The sequence below is a fragment of the Grus americana genome, unplaced genomic scaffold, assembly GCF_028858705.1.
Source record: "Grus americana isolate bGruAme1 unplaced genomic scaffold, bGruAme1.mat scaffold_575, whole genome shotgun sequence".
Taxonomy (NCBI): Eukaryota; Metazoa; Chordata; class Aves; order Gruiformes; family Gruidae; genus Grus; species Grus americana.
Window position 1 is genome coordinate 1 of NW_026561811.1, and position 23,827 is coordinate 23,827.

At 70.6% G+C, this 23,827-nt stretch overlaps 2 protein-coding genes across 2 annotated transcripts; both read right to left on the reverse strand.

The window, feature by feature from the left end:
- Window positions 1-167: 167 nt before the first annotated feature.
- LOC129200856 (phosphofurin acidic cluster sorting protein 1-like) lies at window positions 168-19,748 on the reverse strand. Its single transcript, XM_054812106.1, is given in 20 exon segments — window positions 168-586; window positions 1,695-1,797; window positions 2,169-2,279; window positions 3,131-3,266; window positions 3,268-3,286; window positions 4,015-4,118; window positions 5,497-5,601; window positions 7,494-7,629; window positions 8,371-8,474; window positions 8,600-8,659; window positions 10,139-10,214; window positions 13,922-14,082; window positions 16,007-16,066; window positions 16,175-16,246; window positions 16,333-16,424; window positions 17,144-17,285; window positions 17,861-17,986; window positions 18,071-18,160; window positions 19,194-19,281; window positions 19,475-19,748. Coding segments are annotated over 20 exon segments (2,112 nt in total). The 5' UTR covers window positions 19,720-19,748; the 3' UTR covers window positions 168-504.
- Window positions 19,749-21,063: 1,315 nt separating this feature from the next.
- On the reverse strand, window positions 21,064-23,172 carry LOC129200857 (splicing factor 3B subunit 2-like). Its single transcript, XM_054812107.1, has 3 exons — window positions 23,041-23,172; window positions 22,766-22,951; window positions 21,064-21,325 (listed from the first exon to the last, which is right to left on the reverse strand). The coding sequence occupies exons 1-3, from the start codon at window positions 23,074-23,076 to the stop codon at window positions 21,254-21,256; spliced, it is 294 nt and encodes a 97-aa protein (XP_054668082.1). The 5' UTR covers window positions 23,077-23,172; the 3' UTR covers window positions 21,064-21,253.
- Between the last annotated feature and the right edge of the window lie 655 nt (window positions 23,173-23,827).

The window sequence follows — 23,827 nt, forward strand, 5'->3', positions numbered from 1 at the left end:
GTGTCACCCCTCAGTGTCACCCAATGTCACCCAGTGCCACCCTGTCACCCCATGTCACCCAGTGTCACCCCCCAGTGTCACCCCATGTCACCCAGTGTCACCCAGTGTCACCCATGTCACCCCTCAGTGTCACCCCGTCACCTGGCGCCACCCTGTGCCACCCCTCAGTGTCACCCAGTGTCACCCAGTGGTGTCACCTTGTGTCACCCGTGTCACCCCTCAGTGTCACCCCCTGTCACCCGGTGCCACCCTGTGTCACCCCTCAGTGTCACCCAGTGTCACCCAGTGCCTCCCTGTCACCCCATGTCACCCAGTGTCACCCCTCAGTGTCACCCAGTAGTGTCACCCAGTGTCACCCATGTCACCCCTCAGTGTCACCCCCTGTCACCCGGTGCCACCCTGTGTCACCCTTCAGTGTCACCCAGTGTCACCCAGTGCCACCCTGTCACCCCATGTCACCCAGTGTCACCCCCCAGTGTCACCCCCCAGTGTCACCCCCCAGTGTCACCCGGTGTCACCCGGTGCCACCCGCGCCAGGCTCACCCCCACGAAGGGCACAAACTTCTGGTACGAGTCCTCGTCCGGGCTGGGGACAGGGGGGACATCGGGGGGGACACGGGGGGACACGGGTGGGTGACACGGGTGGGTGACACGGGGGGGACACAGGGGGGGACATCAGGGTGCGTCACCCCGTCCTTGCGCCGGGGTCCCCACGCTGGCACCCCCGTCCCCACGTCCCCGTCCCCGTCCCGTGTCCCCCCCCCCCATCACTGTCCCCACGTCCCTGTGTCCCCCCCCCACCCGTGTCCGTCCCACCCACCCGTGTCCCCCACCCCGATTCCCATGGCCCCACCCACTGTCCCCACGTGTCCTCCCCCATGTCCCCCCCCCCCCGGTTCCCGTGGCCTCCCCCCCGTGTCCCCCCCCCGTCCTCACCCCCCCGTGTCCCCCCCACTGTCCCCACACCCCCCGTGTCCCACCCATCCCCCCACTGCCCCCACGCCCCCCCCGTGTTCCCCCCGTCCCCACACCCCCCGTGTCCCCCCCATGTCCCCCCATCCCCTCCCACTGTCCCCACGCCCCCCCGTGTCCCCCCCGTGTCCCCCCCCACTGTCCCCACGCCCCCCCGTGTCACCCCCCCGTGTCCCCCCCACTGTCCCCACGCCCCCTGTGTCGTCCCCACGCCCCCCCGTGTCCCCCCCACTGTCCCCACGCCCCCCCGTGTCCCCCCCGTGTCCCTCCATCCCCTCCCACTGTCCCCACGCCCCCCCGTGTCACCCCCCCGTGTCCCCCCCCACTGTCCCCACGCCCCCCGTGTCCCCCTCACGCCCCCCCGTGTCCCCCCCCACGCCCCCCCGTGTGTCCCCCACTGTCCCCACGCCCCCCCGTGTCCCCCCCGTGTCCCCCCCACTGTCCCCACGCCCCCCGTGTCCCCCTCACGCCCCCCCGTGTCCCCCCCCACGCCCCCCCGTGTGTCCCCCACTGTCCCCACGCCCCCCCGTGTCCCCCCCGTGTCCCCCCCACTGTCCCCACGCCCCCCCGTGTCACCCCCCCGTGTCCCCACCACTGTCCCCACACCCCCCCGTGTCCCCCCCACTGTCCCCACGCCCCCCGTGTCCCCCTCACGCCCCCCCGTGTCACCCCCCCGTGTCCCCCCCACTGTCCCCACGCCCCCCCGTGTCCCCCCCACTCACAACTTGTGCTTGCAGGTCAGCATGGCCTCGGCCACCGGCAGCGGGTGGGTGGCCCCAGCACCCGCCACGTACGCCAGGATCCGGCCCACCACGTTGAAAGGCTCTGTGGGCACCCAGGGGAGCAGCACCCATGGGTGCCCCCACCCACCACCACCCTTGGGTGCTCCCATGGCTGTGACACCCCCCCACCCCATCCCACAGCAGGGTGCCCCCCCTACCCCCCACCCCACCTTGGGTGGCCATGCCAAGGGGATGGGTGCTGCCACTCTAGGGTGCCCGGCAGCACCCATGGGTGCCCCCCCCACCCTTGGGTGCTCCCATGGCTGTGACACCCCCCCACCCCATCCCACAGCAGGGTGCCCCCCCTACCCCCCACCCCACCTTGGGTGGCCATGCCAAGGGGATGGGTGCTGCCACTCCAGGGTGCCCGGCAGCACCCATGGGTGCCCCCCCCCCCCTTGGGTGCCCACTCACCCGTGGGTGGGGGCTCGCTGCGCCCAAACAGCTCCCGCCAGGGGGGGTCCAGGAAGGCGGCGGCGTAGCGCCCGTCCACCGAGCCCAGGTACTGCGCCACGGGGTGGGGGCCTGTGGGTGACAGTGGGTGACGGTGGGTGACACCGGGTGACGGGGACCCCCCCCCCCCCCCCCCGCTGCCGGGCGCAGCACCCACGGGTCCCAGAGGGCCTGACACCGCCCCCCCCCCGGTTAATGTCACTGTGGGTGCCCTGTGGGTGCTGTGGGTGCCCCGTGGGTGCCCCATGGATGCCCCGTGGGTGCTGTGGGTGCCCCGTGGGTGCTACAGGTGCCCCATGGGTGGGCCCTTTGGGTGCCACGGATGGCCCATGGGTGCCCCGTGGGTGCTGTGGGTGCCCTGTGGATATCCTGAGGGTGCCATGGCTGCCCCGTGGGTACCATGGGTGCCCCATGGGTGCTGTGGGTGCCCCGTGGGTGCCGTGGGTGCCCTGTGGATACCCTTTGGGTGCCGTGGCTGTCCCGTGGGTGCCGTGGGTGCCCCGTGGGTGCCATGGATGCCCCGTGGGTACCCCGTGGGTGCCATGGATGCCCCGTGGGTGCCCCGTGGATACCCTTTGGGTGCCGTGGGTGCCCCGTGGGTGCCGTGGATGCCCCGTGGGTACCCCGTGGGTGCCATGGATGCCCCGTGGGTGCCATGGATGCCCCGTGGGTGCCGTGGGTGCTCCGTGGATACCCTTTGGGTGCCATGGGTGCCCCGTGGGTGCCGTGGATGCCCCGTGGGTGCCGTGGGTGCCCCGTGGGTACCCTTGGGTGCCATAGATGACCCGTGGGTGCCGTGGGTGCCCCATGGATACCCTTTGGGTGCCGTGGGTGCCCCGTGGGTACCCCGTGGGTGCCCCGTGGATACCCTTTGGGTGCCGTGGGTGTCCCGTGGGTGCCCCGTGGGTGCCGTGGGTGCGTACCGAGGGGCACGAGGAGGAAGCGCAGGTAGCCCAGCCACTCGGGACTCTTGGCACCCAGGTGCCGGACGAAGCAGCGCAGGAGGGTGCTGTGGAACCCGGCAGCACCCACGGCCACCAGCTTCAGCGCCCGGGGGGGGCAGCGCCGAGCAGTTGCAGCTGTGGGTGGGGGGGGACACACACGTGGGGGGGGGGGACACAGACACCCCCCCGGAGGGCACCCGTGGGTGGGGGTGAGGGGCAGAGGGGATGGGGGTGCTTGCAGAGGGGTGGGGGAGCACCCTTGGGTGAGTGGGGGAATCGGGGGGGGTACCCTGGGTGGGCGTGGGTGGGGGGGGATCGGGGGGGAGCACCCATGGGTGGGGGGTTGCGAGTGGGGGGAGAACCCCTGGGTGGGCGGGGGGGGGGTGGGAGCACCCATGGGTGGGGGAACATCCCGGGGGGGTGGGGGAGCACCCCTGGGTGGGCATGGGAGGGGAACCAGGGGGCGGGGGGCACCCTGGGGGGGTGGGAGCACCCATGGGTGGGCATGGGAGGGGAAGTGGGGGGGTGGGGGGGTGGGAGCACCCATGGGTGGGCATGGGAGGGGAAGTGGGGGGGTGGGAGCACCCATGGGTGGGCATGGTGGAGGGGGACGACACGACACATGGCAGGGTGGGGTGTGGGTGGTGGGAGCACCCATGGGTGGTGGGAACCCTCGGGAAGGGGGGGATGGGGGGGGCTGTGGGTGGTGCAGGCACCCATGGTGGGGGGGGGGGTGGGGTAGGAGCACCCTTGGGTGACGGGGGCACCCCGGGATTGGGACAACGACACGAGGGGAGACCCGGGGGGGACCCGAGGGGATGGGGGGTGCCGTGGGTGCCGTGGGTGCCGTGGGTGCCACTCACAATCGCTGGATGCGGGTGAGGACGGCGGAGAGCACGGCCTGCAGCTCCCCCCCCGCGGTGCCCACCAGCGCCTGCCCCTGCGCCTGCAGCAGCTCCCCCACCCACTGCACGCGGGGGGGACACGCGTGTCACCCCACTCGTGTCACCCCACTCGTGTCACCCCACTCGTGTCACATCCCACGCGTGTCACCCCCCATCCGTCACCACCCCCTGCACCTGCAGCAGCTCCCCCCGCCACGCACTGCACATAGGGGCCCACGCAGGTCACCCCCACGCGGGTCACCCCCACCCGTTACCCCCTACACCTGCAGCAGCTCGCCCACGCACGACACGCAGGTGCCCACGCGTGTCCCCCCACGCGTGTCCCCCACCCATGTCACCCCCACCCCTGTCACCCCCCCTGGTCCTGCAGCAGCTCCCCCACCCACTGCACGCGGGGGGGACACGCGTGTCAACCCACTCGTGTCACCCCACTCGTGTCACCCCATTCGTGTCAACCCCCATCCGTCACCCCCCGCACTGCACATAGGGGTCCACGCGTGTCACCCCCACGCGTGTCACCCCCACGCGTGTCACCTCCCACCCATGACACCACCCTCTGCGCCTGCAGCAGTTCCCGCACCCACTGCACGCGGGGAGGCACGAATGTCAGCCCCACCCGTGTCATTCCCACCCGTGTCACCCCCACCCGTGTCATTCCCCCCCAGCACCCACTGCCCTGTGTCCGTGTCACCCACTGTGGGGGGGTGGGTGGGGGCACCCATCAGCCACCCTGCCTGTGTCAGCCCCCCCCACCCGTGTCACCCACTGACACCCACCCACTGCGGGGGGGGGGGGCACCCGTCAGATCCTCCACCCCCCCCCCGCGTCACCCATGGGTGCCACCGCCCCCCCCCCGATGCCAACCCCCTTGTCATCACTGGGTGCCCCCCCCCCGCGTGGGTGCCCCCCCGTGGGTGCCCCCCCCCCCAATGTTTCCCAAACCCATGGGTGCCAACCCTTGGGTGCCCCCCCCCCCCAAGGCTCCTTCCCCCACCCATGGGTGCCCCCCCACCTCAAGGCTGCCCCTCCCCACCCAAGGCTGCCCATTCACCCATGGGTGCCCCCCCCCAGGGGCGCCCACTCTCCCCAGGGGTGCCCCCCCACCCATGGGTGCCCCCCCCCCAAAAGTGCCCCCCCCTCAACCATGGGTGCCCCCCCTCCCCAAAAGTGCCCCCCCCACCCAAGGCTGCCCCCTCTGGAGTGTCCCCCCCACCCATGGGTGCCCCCCCCAAAGGTGCCCCCCCCCCACCCATGGGTGCCCCCCCACCCAGGGGTGCCCCCCCTCCCCCGGGGCATCATCCCACCCAAGGCTGCCCCCCCCCCCCGCCCATGGCTGCCCCTCCCCAAAGGTGCCGCCCCCCCCAATAGGTACCCCCCACACACACCCAAAGGTGCTCCCCCCCCCACCCATGGGTGCCCCCCACCCAAAGGTGCCCCCACCTGCCCCTGCCAGTCCCCGGTGCCGACCAGCAGGACGCTCTCGGGCAGCCCCGTCTCGGGACCCAGCGCCTGGCCCAGCTGCTCCCACACCGCCCGCCGGGGCACCTGGGGGCACCCATGGGTGGGGGGGGGGCCACCCATGGGTGGGGGGAATCCCCTCCCCCCCCCCCGTGTCCCCAAATCCCCCCATGCCCCCCCCCCCGCCCCCCCGTGTCCCCCCTATGCCCTCACGCCCCCCCATCCCCCACACCCCCCCATGTCCCCACACCCCCTCGTGTCCCCCCCGTGTCCCCACCCCCCCGTGTGCCCACGCCCCCCCATCCCCCACACCCCCCCGTGTCCCCACACCCCCTCGTGTCCCCCCCCGTGTGCCCACGCCCCCCCGTGTCCCCACAACCCTGTGTCCCCCCATCCCCCCCGTGTCCCCCCTGTGCCCCCCGTGTCCCCCTGCCCCCCATCCCCCCATGTCCCCACCCCCCGTGTCCCCCCCATCCCCCTCCATGTCCCCACCCCCCCGTGTCCCCCCCCGTGTCCCCACTCCCCCCTGTGTCCCCCATCCCCCACCCCCCCCCGTGTCCCCACCCCCCCTGGTGCCTCCCCCCCCCGTGTCCCCCCGTATCCTCCCCCGTGTCCCCACACCCCCTCGTGTCCCCCCACCCCCCCCATGTCCCCACCCCCCGTGTCCCCACCCCCCCGTGTCCCCACGCCCCCCCGTGTCCCCCCATCCCCCTCCGTGTCCCCACCCCCCTGTGCCCCCCCATCCCCCACCCCCCTCGTGTCCCCACCCCCCCCGGTGCCTCCCCCCCCGTGTCCCCCCTGTATCCTCCCCCGTGTCCCCACACCCCCCTCGTGTCCCCCCACGCCCCCCCGTGTCCCCACCCCCCGTGTCCCCACGCCCCCTCGAGTCCCCCCCATCCTCCCATGTCCCCACGCCCCCCCCATGTCCCCACACCCCCCGTGTCCCCCCATCCCCCCCATGTCCCCCCCGTGTCCCCACTCCCCCCGTGCTGCCCCACCCCCCGTGTCCCCACACCCCCTCGAGTCCCCCCCATCCTCCCATGTCCCCACGCCCCCCCGTGTCCCCACCCCCCTCGTGTCCCCCCATCCCCCCCCATGTCCCCACCCCCGTGCCCCCCCATCCCCCACACCCCCCCGTGTCCCCACGCCCCCCCGTGTCCCCCCATCCCCCCCTCGTGTCCCCCCACCCCCCCGTGTCCCCACCCCCCCCGTGTCCCCACAACCCCGTGTCCCCCCATCCCCCACCCCCCCCGTGTCCCCACGCCCCCCCGTGTCCCCCCATCCCCCTCCATGTCCCCACCCCCCCGTGTCCCCCCCCGTGTCCCCACCCCCCCCGGTGCCTCCCCCCTCCGTGTCCCCCCCGTATCCTCCCCTGTGTCCCCACCCCCCCCGTGTCCCCACAACCCCGTGTCCCCACGCCCCCTCGTGTCCCCCCACCCCCCGTGTCCACACACCCCCTTGTGTCCCCCCCATCCTCCCCCATGTCCCCACTCCCCGTGTCCCCACCCCCCCATGTCCCCCCATGCCCCCCATGTCCCCCCCGTGTCCCCACCCCCCTCGTGTCCCCCCACCCCCCGTGTCCCCACACCCCCTCGAGTCCCCCCCATCCTCCCCCATGTCCCCACCCCCCTGTGCCCCCCCATCCCCCCACACCCCCCCGTGTCCCCACGCCCCCCCGTGTCCCCCCATCCCCCCCTCGTGTCCCCCCACCCCCCCCATGTCCCCACCCCCCCGTGTCCCCCCCCGTGTCCCCACCCCCCTCGTGTCCCCCCATCCCCCCCATGTCCCCACCCCCCGTGTCCCCACCCCCCGTGTCCCCACGCCCCCTCGAGTCCCCCCTATCCTCCCATGTCTCCACGCCCCCCCATGTCCCCACACTCCCCGTGTCCCCCCACCCCCACACCCCCCGTGTCCCCTCCGTGTCCCCCCACCCCCACACCCCCCGTGTCCCCCCCCGTGTCCCCCCCCCGCGTGGGTACCTGCGTGCCGTGGGGCAGGTCTGGGGAGCGCTCGCTGTCGGAGCTGTTGTTCCTCTCGCCGGGGGGGCGGCAGAGCTGCCGCTCGCGTAGGGGGGTGCCCCGACGGCCCCGCCCGGGGGGGGCCCCCCCGTCCGCCCTGCCGGCCGCACCCGCTGCACCCCGATATCCCCCAGCCCCTCCCCCGACACCGCCCCCCCCAGGGACCCCAAACCCCACCCAGGGACCCCAAACCCAACCCAGAGACCCCAAACCCCACCCAGGGACCCCAAACCCAACCCAGAGACCCCAAACCCAACCCAGGGACCCCAAACCCCACCCAGGGACCCCAAAACCAACTCAGGGACCCCCAATAACCCCCCCCAGGGACCCCAAACCCCCCCCGGACCCCAAAACCCCCCAGGGACCCCAAAACCAACCCAGAGACCCCCAATAAACCCCCCTAGACACCCCAACCCCCCCCCCGGACCCCAAAACTCCCCCAGGGACCCCAAAACCCCCCAAGGACCCCCAATAAACCCCCCCAGGGACCCCAACCCCCCCTGGACCCCAAAACCCCCCCTGGACCCCAAAACCTCCCCCAGGGACCCCCAATAACCCCCCCCCAGGAGCCCCAAAACTGCCCCAAACCCCCCTGGGGTGTCCCCCCCAGGGACCCCAAATTCCCCCCCAGGAACCCCAACCCCCCCCAGGGACCCCAAATTCCCCCCCAGGAACCCCAAACCCCCCCAGGGACCCCAGCACCCCCCCCCAAGACACCCCAAATCCCACCCGAGGACCCCAACACCCCCCTTGGACCCCAAAATCCCTCCCACACCCCAAAATCCCCCCCCCCAGGGACCCCAAAATTCCCCCCCCCCCCACCCCGGGGTGCCCTCACCTGGGTGACGCCACCTCCCCCCCCTTGCTGCCCTTCAGGGGGGTCTTCAGCTTTTCGGGGACCCCCCCGGGCTCAGGCAGGGGCTCGGGGTCCCCCCGGGTGTCCTGTGGGTGGGACACAATGGGGGGGGGGGGGGCTGCAGGCACCCCATAACTGGGGGGGGGGGGGCACCCCATATCTGGGTGGCATTGGGGTGGGGGGGGTCTTGGGGGTTTGGGGGGGCCCTCACCAGCCCCTCGGGGTCCTGCCCCCCATCTTCGGGGGGTCTGCGGCCGCCCTTGGCCTCGGCCTGTGGGGAGAGGGGGTGCGCTTGGCCCCACAGCCCCCCCAAAAACACCTGGGTCCCCCTAACACCCCCCCCCAACCCACCCAGGGCCCCCCCCCCCTTAAACCCCAAAGTCCCTCCCTCACCCCCCCCCCCAAATCCCCCCTAACCCAGGAACCCCCCCAACTGTCCCCAGCACCCCAAAACCCCCAATAACTCTCCCTGCCCCCCATAACCCCCCATAGCCCCCCCAAAACCTTCCAGTGCCCCCATAACCCCCCATAGCCCCCCCAAACCTTCCAGTGCCCCCCATAGCCCCCCCAACCCCTCAGTGCCCCCCATAACCCCCCATAGCCCCCCAAAACCCTCCAGTGCCCCCATAACCCCCCCACAACCCCCAGTGCCCCTCACAGCCCCCCCATAACCCCCACAACCCCCCATAGCCCCCCAAAACCCTCCAATGCCCCCCATAACCCCCCCACAACCCCCAGTGCCCCCATAACCCCCCCATAGCCCCCAAAAACCCTCCAATGTCCCCCATAACCCCCCCAACTCCCCCAGTGCCCCCCAAACCCTCCAGTGCCCCCCATAACCCCCCATAGCCCCCCCAAACCCTCCAGTGCCCCCCATAACCCCCTATAGCCCCCCCAAAACCTTCCAGTGCCCCCATAACCCCCCATAGCCCCCCAAAACCCTCCAGTGCCCCCCATAGCCCCCCCACAACCCCCAGTGCTCCTCATAGCCCCCCCATAACCCCCCCAACCCCCCATAGCCCCCCAAAACCCTCCAATGCCCCCCATAACCCCCCCAACTCCCCCAGTGCCCCCATAACCCCCCCATAGCCCCCCAAAACCCTCCAATGTCCCCATAACCCCCAACTCCCCCAGTGCCCCCCCAAAACCCTCCAGTGCCCCCCCAAAACCCCCTATAGCCCCCCCAAAACCCTCCAGTGCCCCCCATAGCCCCCCAAAACCCCCAGTGCCCCCCATAACCCCCCATAGCCCCCCAAAACCCTCCAGTGCCCCCCATAACCCCCCAACCCCCCAGTGCCCCCCATAACCCCCCATAGCCCCCCCAAAACCTTCCAGTGCCCCCATAACCCCCCATAGCCCCCCAAAACCCTCCAGTGCCCTCCATAGCCCCCCAAAACCCCCCAGTGCCCCCCATAACCCCCCATAGCCCCCCAAAACCCTCCAGTGCCCCCCATAGCCCCCCCACAACCCCCAGTGCCCCTCATAGCCCCCCATAGCCCCCCCAAAACCCCCCAGTGCCCCCCATAACCCCCCCAACCCCAGTGCCCCCCCAAAACCCTCCAGTGCCCCCCGTAACCCCCCATAGCTCCCCCAAACCCCCCAGTGCCCCCCATAGCCCCCCAAAACCCTCCAATGCCCCCCAGAACCCCCCCAAACCCCTCCAATGCCCCCCAGAACCCCCCCAGTGCCCCCCAGAACCCCCTCCCAGTACTCCCAGTAAGCCCAGTGCCCCCCAGAACCCCCCACTGACCGGGGGGGCCCCCTCGCGCCCCGGGCTGCCCATCTCCGTCTGGGAGCTCGACTGCGAGAGACCCTCGAAAAAGGGGCTGCGGGGACAGGGGACACCGATGGCACCGGGGGGGGGGGACATGGGGGGACACCGGGGGGGCAGCAGGGGATGGGGGGGGCAGGGGGACGTGGGGGGGCACTGGGGGATGGGGGGGGCATGGGGACATGGGGGACACGGGGGGACACGGGGACGTGGGGGGCACTGGGGGATGGGGGGGGCATGGGGACACGGGGGACACGGGGGGACACGGGGACGTGGGGGGCACTGGGGGATGGGGGGGGCATGGGGACATGGGGGGCACTGGGGGGCAGCAGGGGATGGGGGGGCAGGGGGACATGGGGGGCACGGGGGGACATGGGGACGTGGGGGGACACGGGGGGGCAGCAGGGGATGGGGGGCATGGGGACATGGGGGGACATGGGGGCACGGGGGGCACGGGGGGGCACGGGGACGTGGGGGGGCACGGGGGGGCACAGGGACATGGGGGGACACGGGGAGGCAGCAGGGGATGGGGGGGCACAGGGACACGAGGGGACACGGGGGGACACGGGGGGACATGCGGGGCACGGGGACATGGGGGGGCACAGGGGGGCATGGGGGGACACGGGGACACGGGGGGCACAGGGACATGAGGGGACACGGGGGGGCAGCAGGGGATGGGGGGGGCACGGGGACACGGGGGGACAGCAGGGGACATGGGGGGCACGGGGGGGGCACAGGGACGTGGGGGGGCACGGGGGGGCACAGGGACACGGGGGCAGCAGGGGACGGGGGGGCACAGGGACATGGGGGGGCACAGGGATGTGGGGACAGAGGGGACGGTGATGGCACGGGGACGTGGGGACATGGGTCTGGTGGCACCAGGACACGGGGACACGGGGACACTGGGACATGGGGGTATGGGGACATGGGGGGCACGGGGACGTGGGGACAGAGGGGACGGTGATGGCACGGGGACGTGGGCCTGGTGGCACTGGGACATGGGGGCAGAGATGGCACTGGGACATGGGGACATGGGCCTGGTGGCACTGGGACATGGGGACACAGGAGACACTGGGGGCACTGGGACACGGGGGGCACTGGGACACAGGGGCACTGGTGGCACTGGGACACGGGGACACTGGTGGCACCAGGACACAGCAGGCACAAGGACATGGGGATACTGGTGGCACTGGGACACGGGGACAGATGGGACAGTGATGGCACTGGGACACAGGACACTGGTGGCACTGGGACATGGGGACACGGGACACTGGTGGCACTGGGACATGGGGACACTGGTGGCACCAGGACACAGCGGGCACAAGGACATGGGGATACTGGTGGCACTGGGACACGGGGACAGATGGGACAGTGATGGCACTGGGACACAGGACACTGGTGGCACTGGGACATGGGGACACTGGTGGCACCAGGACACAGTGGGCACAAGGACATGGGGGCACTGGTGGCACTGGGACACGGGGACAGACAGGACAATGATGGGACACGGGTCTGGTGGCACCAGGACATGGGAGCACTGGTGGCACTGGGATATGGGGGCACAGGGACATGGGGACAGACGGGACGCTGGTGGCACCAGGACACGGTGGGCACAAGAACATGGGGTACTGGTGGCACTGGTGGCACTGGGACATGGGGACAATGATGGCATGGGGACATGGGGGGCACTGGTGGCACTGGGAGGTGGGGACACAGAGGTCTGGTGGCACTGGGACACAGGAACATGGGTGGGCACTGGTGGCACTGGGACACGAGGACACGGGGGCACTGGTGGCAGAGGGACATGAGTGTGGTGGCACTGGGACATGGTGGCAACAGGACACAGGGATGTGGGGACACGGGGACACTGGTGGCACGGGGACATGGGGACGCAAAGATCTAGTGGCACGGGGACACTGGTGGCACTGGGACACGGGGACACAGGGGACACTGGGACACGGGGACACAGACACTGGAGGCACTGGGACACGGAGACACGGGACACTGGTGCATGGGGACACTGGGACACTGGTGGCACTGGGACACAGAGGACACTGGTGGCACTGGGACATGGGGACACGGGACACTGGTGGCACTTGGACACAGGACACTGGGACACTGGTGGCACCAGAACATGGGGACACTGGGACACTGGTGGCACTGGGACACAGAGGACACTGGTGGCACTGGGACATGGGACACTGGTGGCACTGGGACACGGGACACTGGGACACTGGGACACAGAGGACACTGGTGGCACTTGGACACAGGACACTGGGACACTGGTGGCACTGGGACATGGGGACACGGGACACTGGTGGCACTTGGACACAGGACACTGGGACACTGGTGGCACTGGGACATGGGGACACTGGGACACTGGTGGCACTGGGACACAGGACACTGGTGGCACTGGGACATGGGGACACTGGGACACTGGTGGCACTTGGACACAGGACACTGGGACACTGGTGGCACTGGGACATGGGGACACTGGTGGCACTGGGACACAGGACACTGGTGGCACTGGGACATGGGGACACTGGGACACTGGTGGCACTGGGACACAGGACACTGGTGGCACTGGGACATGGGGACACAGGACACTGGTGGCACTGGGACACGGGACACTGGTGGCACTGGGCGGTGCCCACCTGGGGGAGGTGACACCAGCCCCGTCCCTCAGCCAGGGGACACCCGGGGGAGGTGACGACACCCTGAGCCAAGGACCACCCTGCCCCGGGGGGTCCCATGGGTGCCCCCCCATCCCCCATTCTCGGGGGTCCTATGGGTGCCCTCCCCCCATCCCCGGGGGGTCCCACAGGTGCCCCAATCCCCAGGGGGTCCCACGGGTGCCCTCCCCCATCCCCGGGGGGTCCCATGGGTGCCCCCATCCCCGGGGGGGTCCCACAGATGCACTCCCCCCATCCTTGGGGGTCCCATGGGTGCCACCATCCTTGGGGGGTCCCACGGGTGCCCTCCCCCATCCTTGGGGGTCCCACAGGTGCCCCCATCCTTGGGGGATCCCATGGGTGTTCGCCCCCATCCTTGGGGGTCCCACGGGTGCCCCAATCCCCGGGGGGTCCCACGGGTGCCCTCCCCCATCCTTGGGGGTCCCACGGGTGCCCCCATCCCCGGGGGGTCCCACGGGTGCCCTCCCCCATCCTTGGGGGTCCCACGGGTGCCCCCATCCCCGGGGGGTCCCACGGGTGTTCTCCCCCATCCCCAGGGGGTCCCATGGGTGTTCTCCCCCATCCCCGGGGGGTCCCACAGGTGCCCTCCCCCATCCTTGGGGATCCCACGGGTGCCCCCATCCTTGGGGGTCCCACGGGTGCTCCTCCCCTCCCTGGTGGTGGTGGTGGTGGGGGGTCCCATGGGTGCCCCCATCCTTGGGGGGTCCCACGGGTGCCCTCCCCCATCCTTGGGGGGTCCCACAGGTGCCCTCCCCCATCCTTGGGGGGTCCCATGGGTGTTCGCCCCCATCCTTGGGGGTCCCACGGGTGCCCCAATCCCCGGGGGGTCCCACGGGTGCCCTCCCCCATCCTTGGGGGTCCCACAGGTGCCCCCATCCTTGGGGGGTCCCATGGGTGTTCACCCCCATCCTTGGGGGTCCCACGGGTGCCCCAATCCCCGGGGGGTCCCACGGGTGCCCTCCCCCATCCTTGGGGGGTCCCACGGGTGTTCTCCCCTATCCTTGGGGATCCCACGGGTGCTCCTCCCCTCCCTGGTGGTGGGGGGAGGGTCCCATGGGTGCCCCCTCACCGCAGGCGGGGTTTCGGGGTGCTGAGGACGCTGTCGGTGTCGTCCAGGTCGGCGCCGCTGTCGCTGGGGTTGAAGATCTCCAGGGTGTCGTAGAGCTCGTCCAGGTCCTCGGCCACCTCCCGCATGCGGGCGTGGGACACGTGCTCCAGCCCAAAGCCCACCTGGGCCACGGGACACCCACAGACACCCACGGTCAGTCAGGGGACACCCACAGACACCCACGGTCAGGGGACACCCACAGACACCCCGCGGTCAGGGGACACCCACGGACACCAGACACCCACGGACACCCCAGACATGGGACCCCCATGGCCACCCACAGACCCCCATGGCCACGGGACACCCACAGACACCCACGGTCAGGGGACACCCACAGACACCCACGGTCGGTCAGGGGACACCCACAGACACCCCGCGGTCAGTCAGGGGACACCCACAGACACCCATGGCCATGGGACACCCACGGTCAGGGGACACCCACAGACACCCCACGGTCAGGGGACACCCACAGACACCCACAGACACCCATGGCCATGGGACACCCACAGACACCCCGCGGTCAGGGGACACCCACAGACACCCACAGACACCCATGGCCACGGGACACCCACGGTCAGGGGACACCCACAGACACCCCACGGTCAGTCAGGGGACACCCACAGACACCCCGCGGTCAGGGGACACCCACAGACACCCCACGGTCAGTCAGGGGACACCCACAGACACCCCGCGGTCAGGGGACACCCACAGACACCCCACGGTCAGTCAGGGGACACCCACAGACACCCACGGTCAGTCAGGGGACACCCACAGAGACCCACGGTCAGTCAGGGGACACCCACAGACACCCCGCGGTCAGGGGACACCCACAGACACCAGACACCCATGGACAATCATGGACAGGGGACACCCATGGCCACCCACAGACACCGACAGACACCCACGGTCAGGGGACACCCACAGACACCCATGGACAATCACGGACACCCCAGACATGGGACACCCATGGCCACCCACAGACCCCCATGGCCACGGGACACCCACGGTCAGGGGACACCTATGGCCACCACGGACACCAGACACCCATGGACACCACGGACACCCATGGCCAGGGGACACCCACAGACACCCCACAGTCAGGGGACACCCACAGACACCCACAGTCAGGGGACACCCACAGACACCAGACACCCATGGACAATCACAGACACCCACGGTCAGGGGACACCCACAGACACCCACAGACCCCCATGGCCACGGGACACCCACGGTCAGGGGACACCTATGGCCACCACGGACACGGGACACCCATGGACACCACGGACACCCATGGCCAGGGGACACCCACAGACACCCACAGACACCCCGCGGTCAGGGGACACCCACAGACACCCACGGTCAGGGGACACCTATGGCCACCACGGACACGGGACACCCATGGACACCACGGACACCCATGGCCAGGGGACACCCACAGACACCCCGTGGTCAGGGGACACCCACAGACACCCACGGTCAGGGGACACCCACAGACACCAGACACCCACGGACACCCCAGATGTGGGACACCCATGGCCACGGGACACCCACAGACACCCACGGTCAGGGGACACCCACAGACACCAGACACCCACGGACACCCCAGACATGGGACACCCATGGCCACCCACAGACCCCCATGGCCAGGGGACACCCATGGGCACCTACAGACACCATGGCCACCCACAGACACCCACAGCGAGGGGACACCCACGGCCATGGGACACCCACAGCCACCCAGAGACACCAGACACCCACAGACACCCACGGCCACGGGACACCCACAGCCACCCATGGCCACCACAGCCACCCACGGCCACGGGACACCCACAGCCACCCATGGCCACCCACAGCCACCCATGACCAGGGGACACCCACGGCCACCCACGGCCCTGTGTCCCCCCCCACCCCACCCCATTGTCACCCTCTGCCACCCCCACGGTGCCCCCTGTCACCCAGCTGCCCCCCCCCCCACCCCGTGTCACCCCGTTCCCCGTCCCCAGGGCCTCCCCCCCCCCTCCCAGCAGCACCCATGGGTGCTCCTACCTCCTCCGACACCTTGAACCTCTTGAGCAGGGCCACGAACTTCTGCTTGATATTGGGCTGCTGTGGGGTCACCGGCGGGTCAGGGGCACCCATGGGTGCCCCCCTCCCCGCCCTCCCGCACCCACCAGCACCCAAGGCACCCCTTGGGGGGCACCCACAGCCCCTCACCCGGGTGGAGGCCATCGGCTTCCTCCGCGTCTTCTTCACCTTGGGCAGCTCCTCTTCCTCGTAGAAGAGGTCCTGGGGGGGGGGGACGTGGGTGACAGGGGAGGTGACGGGTGGGGGTGGCACCCACGGCGGCACCCAAGGGTGTCCCCAGCACCCACCTGGCCGTGCAGGGCGTCGTCGCTGCCCTCCTGCTCGGAGGAGAAGCTCTCCTCCTCTTCCTCCGAGTAGTTGTCGATGTCAGGGGAGCGATCTGGGGTGGGGAGCACCCAAAGGGTGAAGGGCACCCAAAGGTGGGGGGCACCCAAAGGTGCTCGGCTCAGCAGGGTGCTCCCCGCACGCCCGGGGGGGGCTCCTAAAGCTTTACGCCTTCCCTGCACCCATGGGTGTTCCCCCCACCCACCTTTCCCGCATCTGTGGGTGCCTTCCCTTCCCCCGCGTGCTCTCTAGCACCCATGGGTGCCCCCCAGCACCCAAAGGTGCCACCTCACCCCATGAGATGCTCCCCGCACCCACGGGTGCTCCCTGGGCCCACGGGTGGCCCTACACCCATGGGTGCCGTCGCAGACAGCCCTGGGGCCCCGTGCGCCTGCAGACACCCACTTCCTCTGTCCCTCCAGCACCCAAGGGTGCTCCCCACAGCACCCATGGGTGCCGCCCATTCCTGTAGGTGCTTCCTGCACTCACAGGCATTGTTGCAGACACCCACAGGTGCCTGGCTCCTCTGCTTCCCCCCAGCACCCAGGGGTACCCCAGCACCCAAGGGTGCCCCCCCCCCAGCACCCAAGGGTGCTCCCCTCACCCACAGATACTCCCGTCACCCGGGCGTGCTGTCACAGACACCCCCGGGGTCCCAAATCCCTGCAGACACCCGGTTCTTCCAGCCCCTCCCCGGCACCCAGCGGAGCCTCAGCACCCATGGGTGCCCCCCACCCCGCCCCACCCAGCACCCATGGGTGCCCAGGGTCTCACCCGAGAGCTTGCCCTTGGCCTCGTGGTCGATGGGTTGGCTGGAGAGCGAGTTCACCCGGATCTCGGCCACCGGCACCGCCGTGTCCTTCACTGCCCGGTGCAGCACCAGCGCCAGCCCCCCCTCGCTAGGGTGCTGCAGCACCTATGGGTGGGGGGGGGGAATGGGGCACCCAAAGGGGCACCCGGCACGGGGGGAACCGAGGGTGGGGGGAGGGGGGTACTGCTGCCCCATCGCCCACAGCACCCGCTTAGTGCTGTCCCCTGTGGGGGGACACACTTGTCCCCCCCGTTTCCACCACCTACCAGGGCACCCTGACCCCCACCCTGACCCCCACCCTGACCCCCACCCTGACCCCCACCCAGCACCCAACAGCCCCCCCCCCATTAATAAACCCCATGGCGGGGGGGGGGGGGGCATAAGCACTGAAGCTCCCTCCCCCCCTTGGGACCCCGAAACTCAGAGACACCCAGCACTCGGTGGGGCACCCTGACCCCCACCCTGACCCCCACCCTGACCCCCACCCAACACCCAGCTCCACCGCATCAATAAACCCCACGGCGGGGGGGACACGACACCCCCAAGTGCCAAAGCTCCCTCTCCCCTGGGACCCCAAAACCCAGGGACACCCAGCACTCGGTGGGGCACCCTGACCCCCACCCTGACCCCCACCCTGACCCCCACCCTGACCCCCACCCTGACCCCCACCCAGCACCCACCTCGGCCATGTTGATGAGCCCCACGGCCAAGGTTTTGTAACCCAGGAACGTTCGGTTCTTGTAGCGTTTGCGTCGCTGCAGCATCACCTGGAGCCGGTTGGCGTCGCGCTTCAAAAAATGGGGGTACTGCGGGAAAACGGGGTGTGGGGCCACGCTCAGGGACCCGGTACTCCTGGAGCACCCATGGGTGGGGGGGTCAGGGTGCTTTACCTGCAGGGAGAAGGTGAGCTGGAGCTCGGTCTCGGGGGAGGCACCGGCCGGCAGTGGGATCTCGTTGGATCGAAGGATCCGCTTGGAGCCCTGGGGTGGGGGGGGGGACACAGGACGCCCTGAAATTTGGGGGATCCCAACCCCCACCCCAGGGACCCTCTGACCCCCAGGGACCCAGCACCCAGGGCCTGGCACCCCTTGGGACCCCCATGGGAGCCTCTCTGCTGCCCCCCCTGTGACCCCCCAGCACCCATAGCCCTCCCATGTCCCCCCAGCACCCCTGTGACCCCCCCTGTGACCCCCAGCACCCAGGACCCTCCCATGACCCCCAGCACCCCTGTGACCCCCAGCACCCAGGACCCCCCCATGACCCCCAGCACCCCTGTGACCCCCAGCACCCCCCTGTGACCCCCAGCACCCAGGACTCCCCCATGACCCCCAGCACCCCTGTGACCCCCCCCGTGACCCCCTAGCACCCTCCTATGACCTCCCCCATGACCCCCAGCACCCCAGGGCCCCTGGGCACCCCCCCTCGTGACCCCCCAGCACCCATAGCCCCCCCATGACCCTCCAGCACCCAAAGGGACCCCCCCTCGTGACCCCCCAGCACCCAAAGGGACCCCCCCCATGACCCTCCAGCACCCAAGGGGACCCCCTCCTGTGACCCCCCAGCACCCATAGCCCCCCCCCCCCCATGACCACCCAGCACCCCTGGGACCCCCAGCACCCCCCCATGACCCCCTCCCGTGACCCCCAGCACCCCCCTGTGACCCCCCAGCACCCATAACCCCCCCCCCATGACCCTCCAGCACCCAAAGGGACCCCCTCCCGTGACCCCCCAGCACCCATAGCCCCCCCCATGACTCCCCAGGACCCCCCCAGCACCCATAACCCCCCCATGACCCCCAGCACCCCCCCGTGACCCCCCAGCACCCCTAGCCCCCCCCATGACCCTCCAGCACCCAAAGGGACCCCCCCTCGTGACCCCCCAGCACCCATACCCCCCCCCATGACCCTCCAGCACCTCTGGGACCCCCAGCACCCCCCTGTGACCCCCCCATGACCCCCCAGCACCCACAGCCCCCCCCATGTCCCACCCAGCACCCCCCCTCCCCCCCCCCACCTGCAATTTCACCGCGATGACGACAGAGCCCAGCGCTTTCGTCATCTCCCGCATCAGCACCAGGCGCTGCAACGTCAGGCTGAACAGCCTGGGGGGGGGGGGGGACACGGACACGGGGGGACACCGGGGGGGGGAGACACGGGGGGACACCGGGGGATCAGCCCGGGGGGGGGCCGGTACCTCCCCCCCCCCCAAAATCGTTCCCGGGGGCTGCGGCCCAGCAACGGCACCGGACCGGGGGGTTGAGTACCGTGGTGTCCCCGGGGGGGTCCCCCCCTCACCTGGGCACGCAGCTAGGCGAGCTCCGGTCCACCTCCCAGGTAGCGTATAGGTTCATCTGTACCGGTCGGCCGGGTCCACCGGGCCCGCTCGGACCTGGGGATGTTGTACCGGTACCGGAAGGAACCGTAGTGGCTCCATGGGGTGGGGAGGGCCCGGCTCCCGGAGGAACCGGAGGAGGCTGCGGAGAGGCCGAGGGCGGCGGGGCCGGGCCGGGGAGGCCGCGGGAGCCGCTGCGCTCCGCCATCGCCCGCCGCCGCTAACTGCGCTAGCGGCCACGCCCCCGCGCTTCTCATTGGCTCCCGCTCTGCTGTTCGTGTTTTTATTGGTTAAGTCCAGCCCCCCACCGGCGGAAGGCTCCGCCCACTCGCGGCGCTCATTGGTTGTCTTCATCCCTCCCCTGCCGGCTGCGGAAGGGGAAGCTCCGCCCACCGCCCGCTTGTGGGCTTGGCTCCGCCCCTTTGGCGCGGGTCCCGCCCACCAGCCGCTTCCCGGGCGCTGATTGGGTGGTGCTGGAGCTGACGGGGGAACGGGATGGGTGGGTGGGGGGGGGGACACGGGTGGGGGTGACACGACGCGGCGGGGGATGGGACACACGGACACAGGAGACACGGACACGGGTGGGGGGACACACGGATACGGGGGCATGGGGACACGGAGGGACACGGACACGGGTGGGGGGGACACACGGACACGGGTGGGAGGGGGGGGACGCGGCGGGGGATGGGACACGGACACAGGGGACACGGACACGGGGGGGGGACACACGGACACGGGGGACACGGAGGGACACGGACACGGGTGGGAGGGGGACACATGGACGCCGCTGGGGACACGGAGGGGACACACACGGACACAGGGGACATGGACACGGGTGGGGGGGACACGGACATGGAGGGACACAGACACGGGGGGGACACGGGGGACACAGACACGGGTGGGGGGACACACGGATACGGGGGCATGGGGACACGGAGGGACACGGACACGGGTGGGGGGGACACACGGACACGGGTGGGAGGGGGACGACGCGGCGGGGGATGGGACACACGGACACAGGGGACACAGACACGGGGGGGGGACACACGGACACGGGGGACACGGAGGGACACGGACACGGGTGGGAGGGGGACACATGGACGCCGCTGGGGACACGGAGGGGACACACACGGACACAGGGGACATGGACACGGGTGGGGGGGACACGGACATGGAGGGACACAGACACGGGGGGGACACGGGGGACACAGACACGGGTGGGGGGACACACGGATACGGGGGCATGGGGACACGGAGGGACACGGACACGGGTGGGGGGGGACACACGGACACGGGTGGGAGGGGGACGACGCGGCGGGGGATGGGACACACGGACACAGGGGACACAGACACGGGGGGGGGACACACGGACACGGGGGACACGGAGGGACACGGACACGGGTGGGAGGGGGACACATGGACGCCGCTGGGGACACGGAGGGGACACGGACACGGGTGGGGGGGACACGGACATGGAGGGACACGGGGGACACAGACACGGGTGGGGACACACACGGGACCATCAAGCAGAGAGCGAGGCTGGGGGGGGGGGGTTTGCGGTGGGGCCACCCACCTTTTATTTACAAAACCAAGGGGACGGGGGACACCCCACTGTCCCCAACAGCCGAAACACGTGATGCCCCCCCCCCCCCAGAGCACCCACGGGTGCTGTCGTGCCACCCACGGGGGACAGAGGCTGGCGGGGGAGGGGGGGGAAGGACACGGGGCTGTCGCCGTCCGTCCTAGAACTTGAACTCCTTGTACTTCTTGCCCCCGGCTCGGGCGTCCTGCGGCTGGGCCTTCCGCTTCTTCTGCTGCGGGGGGACAGGGGGGGTCAGGCAGGGGACGGGGACAGGCAGGGGATGGGGATGGGCAGGGGACAGGCAGGGGATGGAAACGGGACAGGCAGAGGGATGGAGACAGGCAGGGGACAGGGGAGGGGGGATGGGAGCAGGCAGGGGATGGGGAGAGGCAGGGGACGGGAACGGGGACGACACGGGCAGGGGATGGGGACAGGCAGATGACAGGCAGGGGACAGGGACAGGCAGGGGACAGGCAGATGACGGGCAGGGGACAGGGACAGGCAGGGGACAGGGACTAGGATGGGGATGGGGACAGGCAGGGGCCAGGCAGACAACAGGCAGGGGCCGTGATGGGGACAGGGATGGAACAGGCAGGGAAATGAGACGGGCAGGGGACAGGCAGAGGATGGGAACGGGACAGGCAGGGGACGGGATGGAGACAGGGATGGGGACGGGAACAGGCAGAGGATGGGATGGGGACAGGCAGGGGACAAGAATGGGACAGGCAGAGGGATGGAGACGGGATGGGGACGGGCAGGGGACAGGCAGAGGATGGGATGGGGACAGGCAGTGGGGACGGGCAGGGGATGGGATGGGGACAGGCAGGGGATGGGCAGGGGGATGGGATGAGGACGGGAACAGGCAGGGGACGAGATGGGACAGGGATGGGAACAGGCAGGGGACGGGATAGGAGATGGGATGGGAACAGGCAGGGGACGGGCAGGGGGATGGGATCGGGCAGGGGGATGGGATAAGGATGGGATCAGGCAGGGGACGGGCAGGGGGATGGGATCAGGCAGGGGACGGGCAGGGGACGGGATGAGGATGGGATCAGGCAGGGGGATGGGATCAGGCAGGGGACGGGCAGGGGACGGGCAGGGGGATGGGAACAGGCAGGGGGATGGGAACAGGCAGGGGACGGGCAGGGGGATGGGATCAGGCAGGGGGATGGGATCAGGCAGGGGGATGGGATCAGGCAGGGGGATGGGATCAGGCAGGGGGATGGGAACAGGCAGGGGGATGGGAACAGGCAGGGGGATGGGAACAGGCAGGGGGATGGGAACAGGCAGGGGGATGGGAACAGGCAGGGGGATGGGAACAGGCAGGGGGATGGGATCAGGCAGGGGGATGGGATCAGGCAGGGGGATGGGATCAGGCAGGGGGATGGGATCAGGCAGGGGACGGGATGAGGATGGGATCAGGCAGGGGGATGGGAACAGGCAGGGGACGGGATGAGGATGGGATCAGGCAGGGGACGGGATGAGGATGGGATCAGGCAGGGGACGGGCAGGGGGATGGGAACAGGCAGGGGACGGGATGAGGACGGGGATGGGGACAGGATGAGGACAAGGGAGGGGGAACAGGAACAGGCAGCAGACAGGCAGGGGACGGGGCTGGAGACAAGATGGGGGACGGGCAGGGGACGGGCAGGGGACGGGCAGGGATCCTCACCTTCTGCTTGGCGGCGTGCTCGGCCACCATGTCGCTGAAATCCTCCTTCTCCACCTGGGCCTGCTGCTCCCTCACGTGCTCCTCGTACTTCTGCGTCATGGCCGTGGGGTCCAGCTCCAACTCCTCGGGTGCCAGCGCCACCTCCACCCCCTGCGCCTCGGGTACCGGTCCCTTGCGACCCATCACCTACAGCGAGAGAAAACGAACGGGGTGGGTAGCACCCATGGGTGCCGTTTACCCGGAATCGGGGGTGTCGGGTGGGTGGGGGTGCTCACCGCCGACATGTCGTAGATGTGCGTGGAACCCATCATGGCGGTGCCCACGGTGGCCGTGCGTTTCTCGGGGACCACCGTGAAGAGCTGGGGGGTCTCGCTGCTGTTTGGGTGGGGGTGGCGGGGGTGATGGGTGGGGGGCACCCCTGCACCCACCCAGGTGTCTCCCTCTCACCCCAAAACCTGGCCAGTACCCCGCCCCGCCGCCAGCACCCCAACCCCCCCCCCAAGCACCCACTCTCCCAGTTCCCTAAGGCCCCCCCCAGCACCCTGATCCCCGCTCTCCCAGCACCCATCTCCCCCCCAGCACCCATCTCCCCCCCCAGCACCCTGATCCCCACTCTCCCAGCACCCTGATCCCCACTCTCCCAGCACCCTGATCCCCCCTCCCAGCACCCTGATCCCCACTCTCCCAGCACCCTGATCCCCCCTCCCAGCACCCTGATCCCCACTCTCCCAGCACCCTGATCCCCCCCAGCACCCCAACCCCCTCTTTCCCAGCACCCATCTCCACCCCCAGCACCCATCTCCACCCTCCCAGCACCCCAACCCCCTCTTTTCCAGCACCCATCTCCCCCCCCCCAGCACCCCAACCCCCTCTTTCCCAGCACCCATCTCCACCCCCAGCACCCATCTCCCCCCTCCTAGCACCCCGACCCCCTCTTTCCCAGCACCCATCTCCCTCCCAGCACCCCGACCCCCTCTTTCCCAGCACCCATCTCCCCCCCAGCACCCCAACCCCTGCTCTCTCAGCACCCATCTCCCCCCCCCAGCACCCTGACCCTCTCTC

Bases quoted from the DNA above. Each gene is read 5' to 3' on its own strand.
- LOC129200857 (XM_054812107.1), bottom strand. From the start codon at position 23,076: ATGATGGGTTCCACGCACATCTACGACATGTCGGCG. The intron at 22,952-23,040 runs GTGAGCACCCCC...CTCTCGCTGTAG, and splicing joins ACATCTACGACATGTCGGCG to GTGATGGGTCGCAAGGGACC. The intron at 21,326-22,765 runs GTGAGGATCCCT...GTCCCCCCGCAG, and splicing joins AGCACGCCGCCAAGCAGAAG to CAGAAGAAGCGGAAGGCCCA.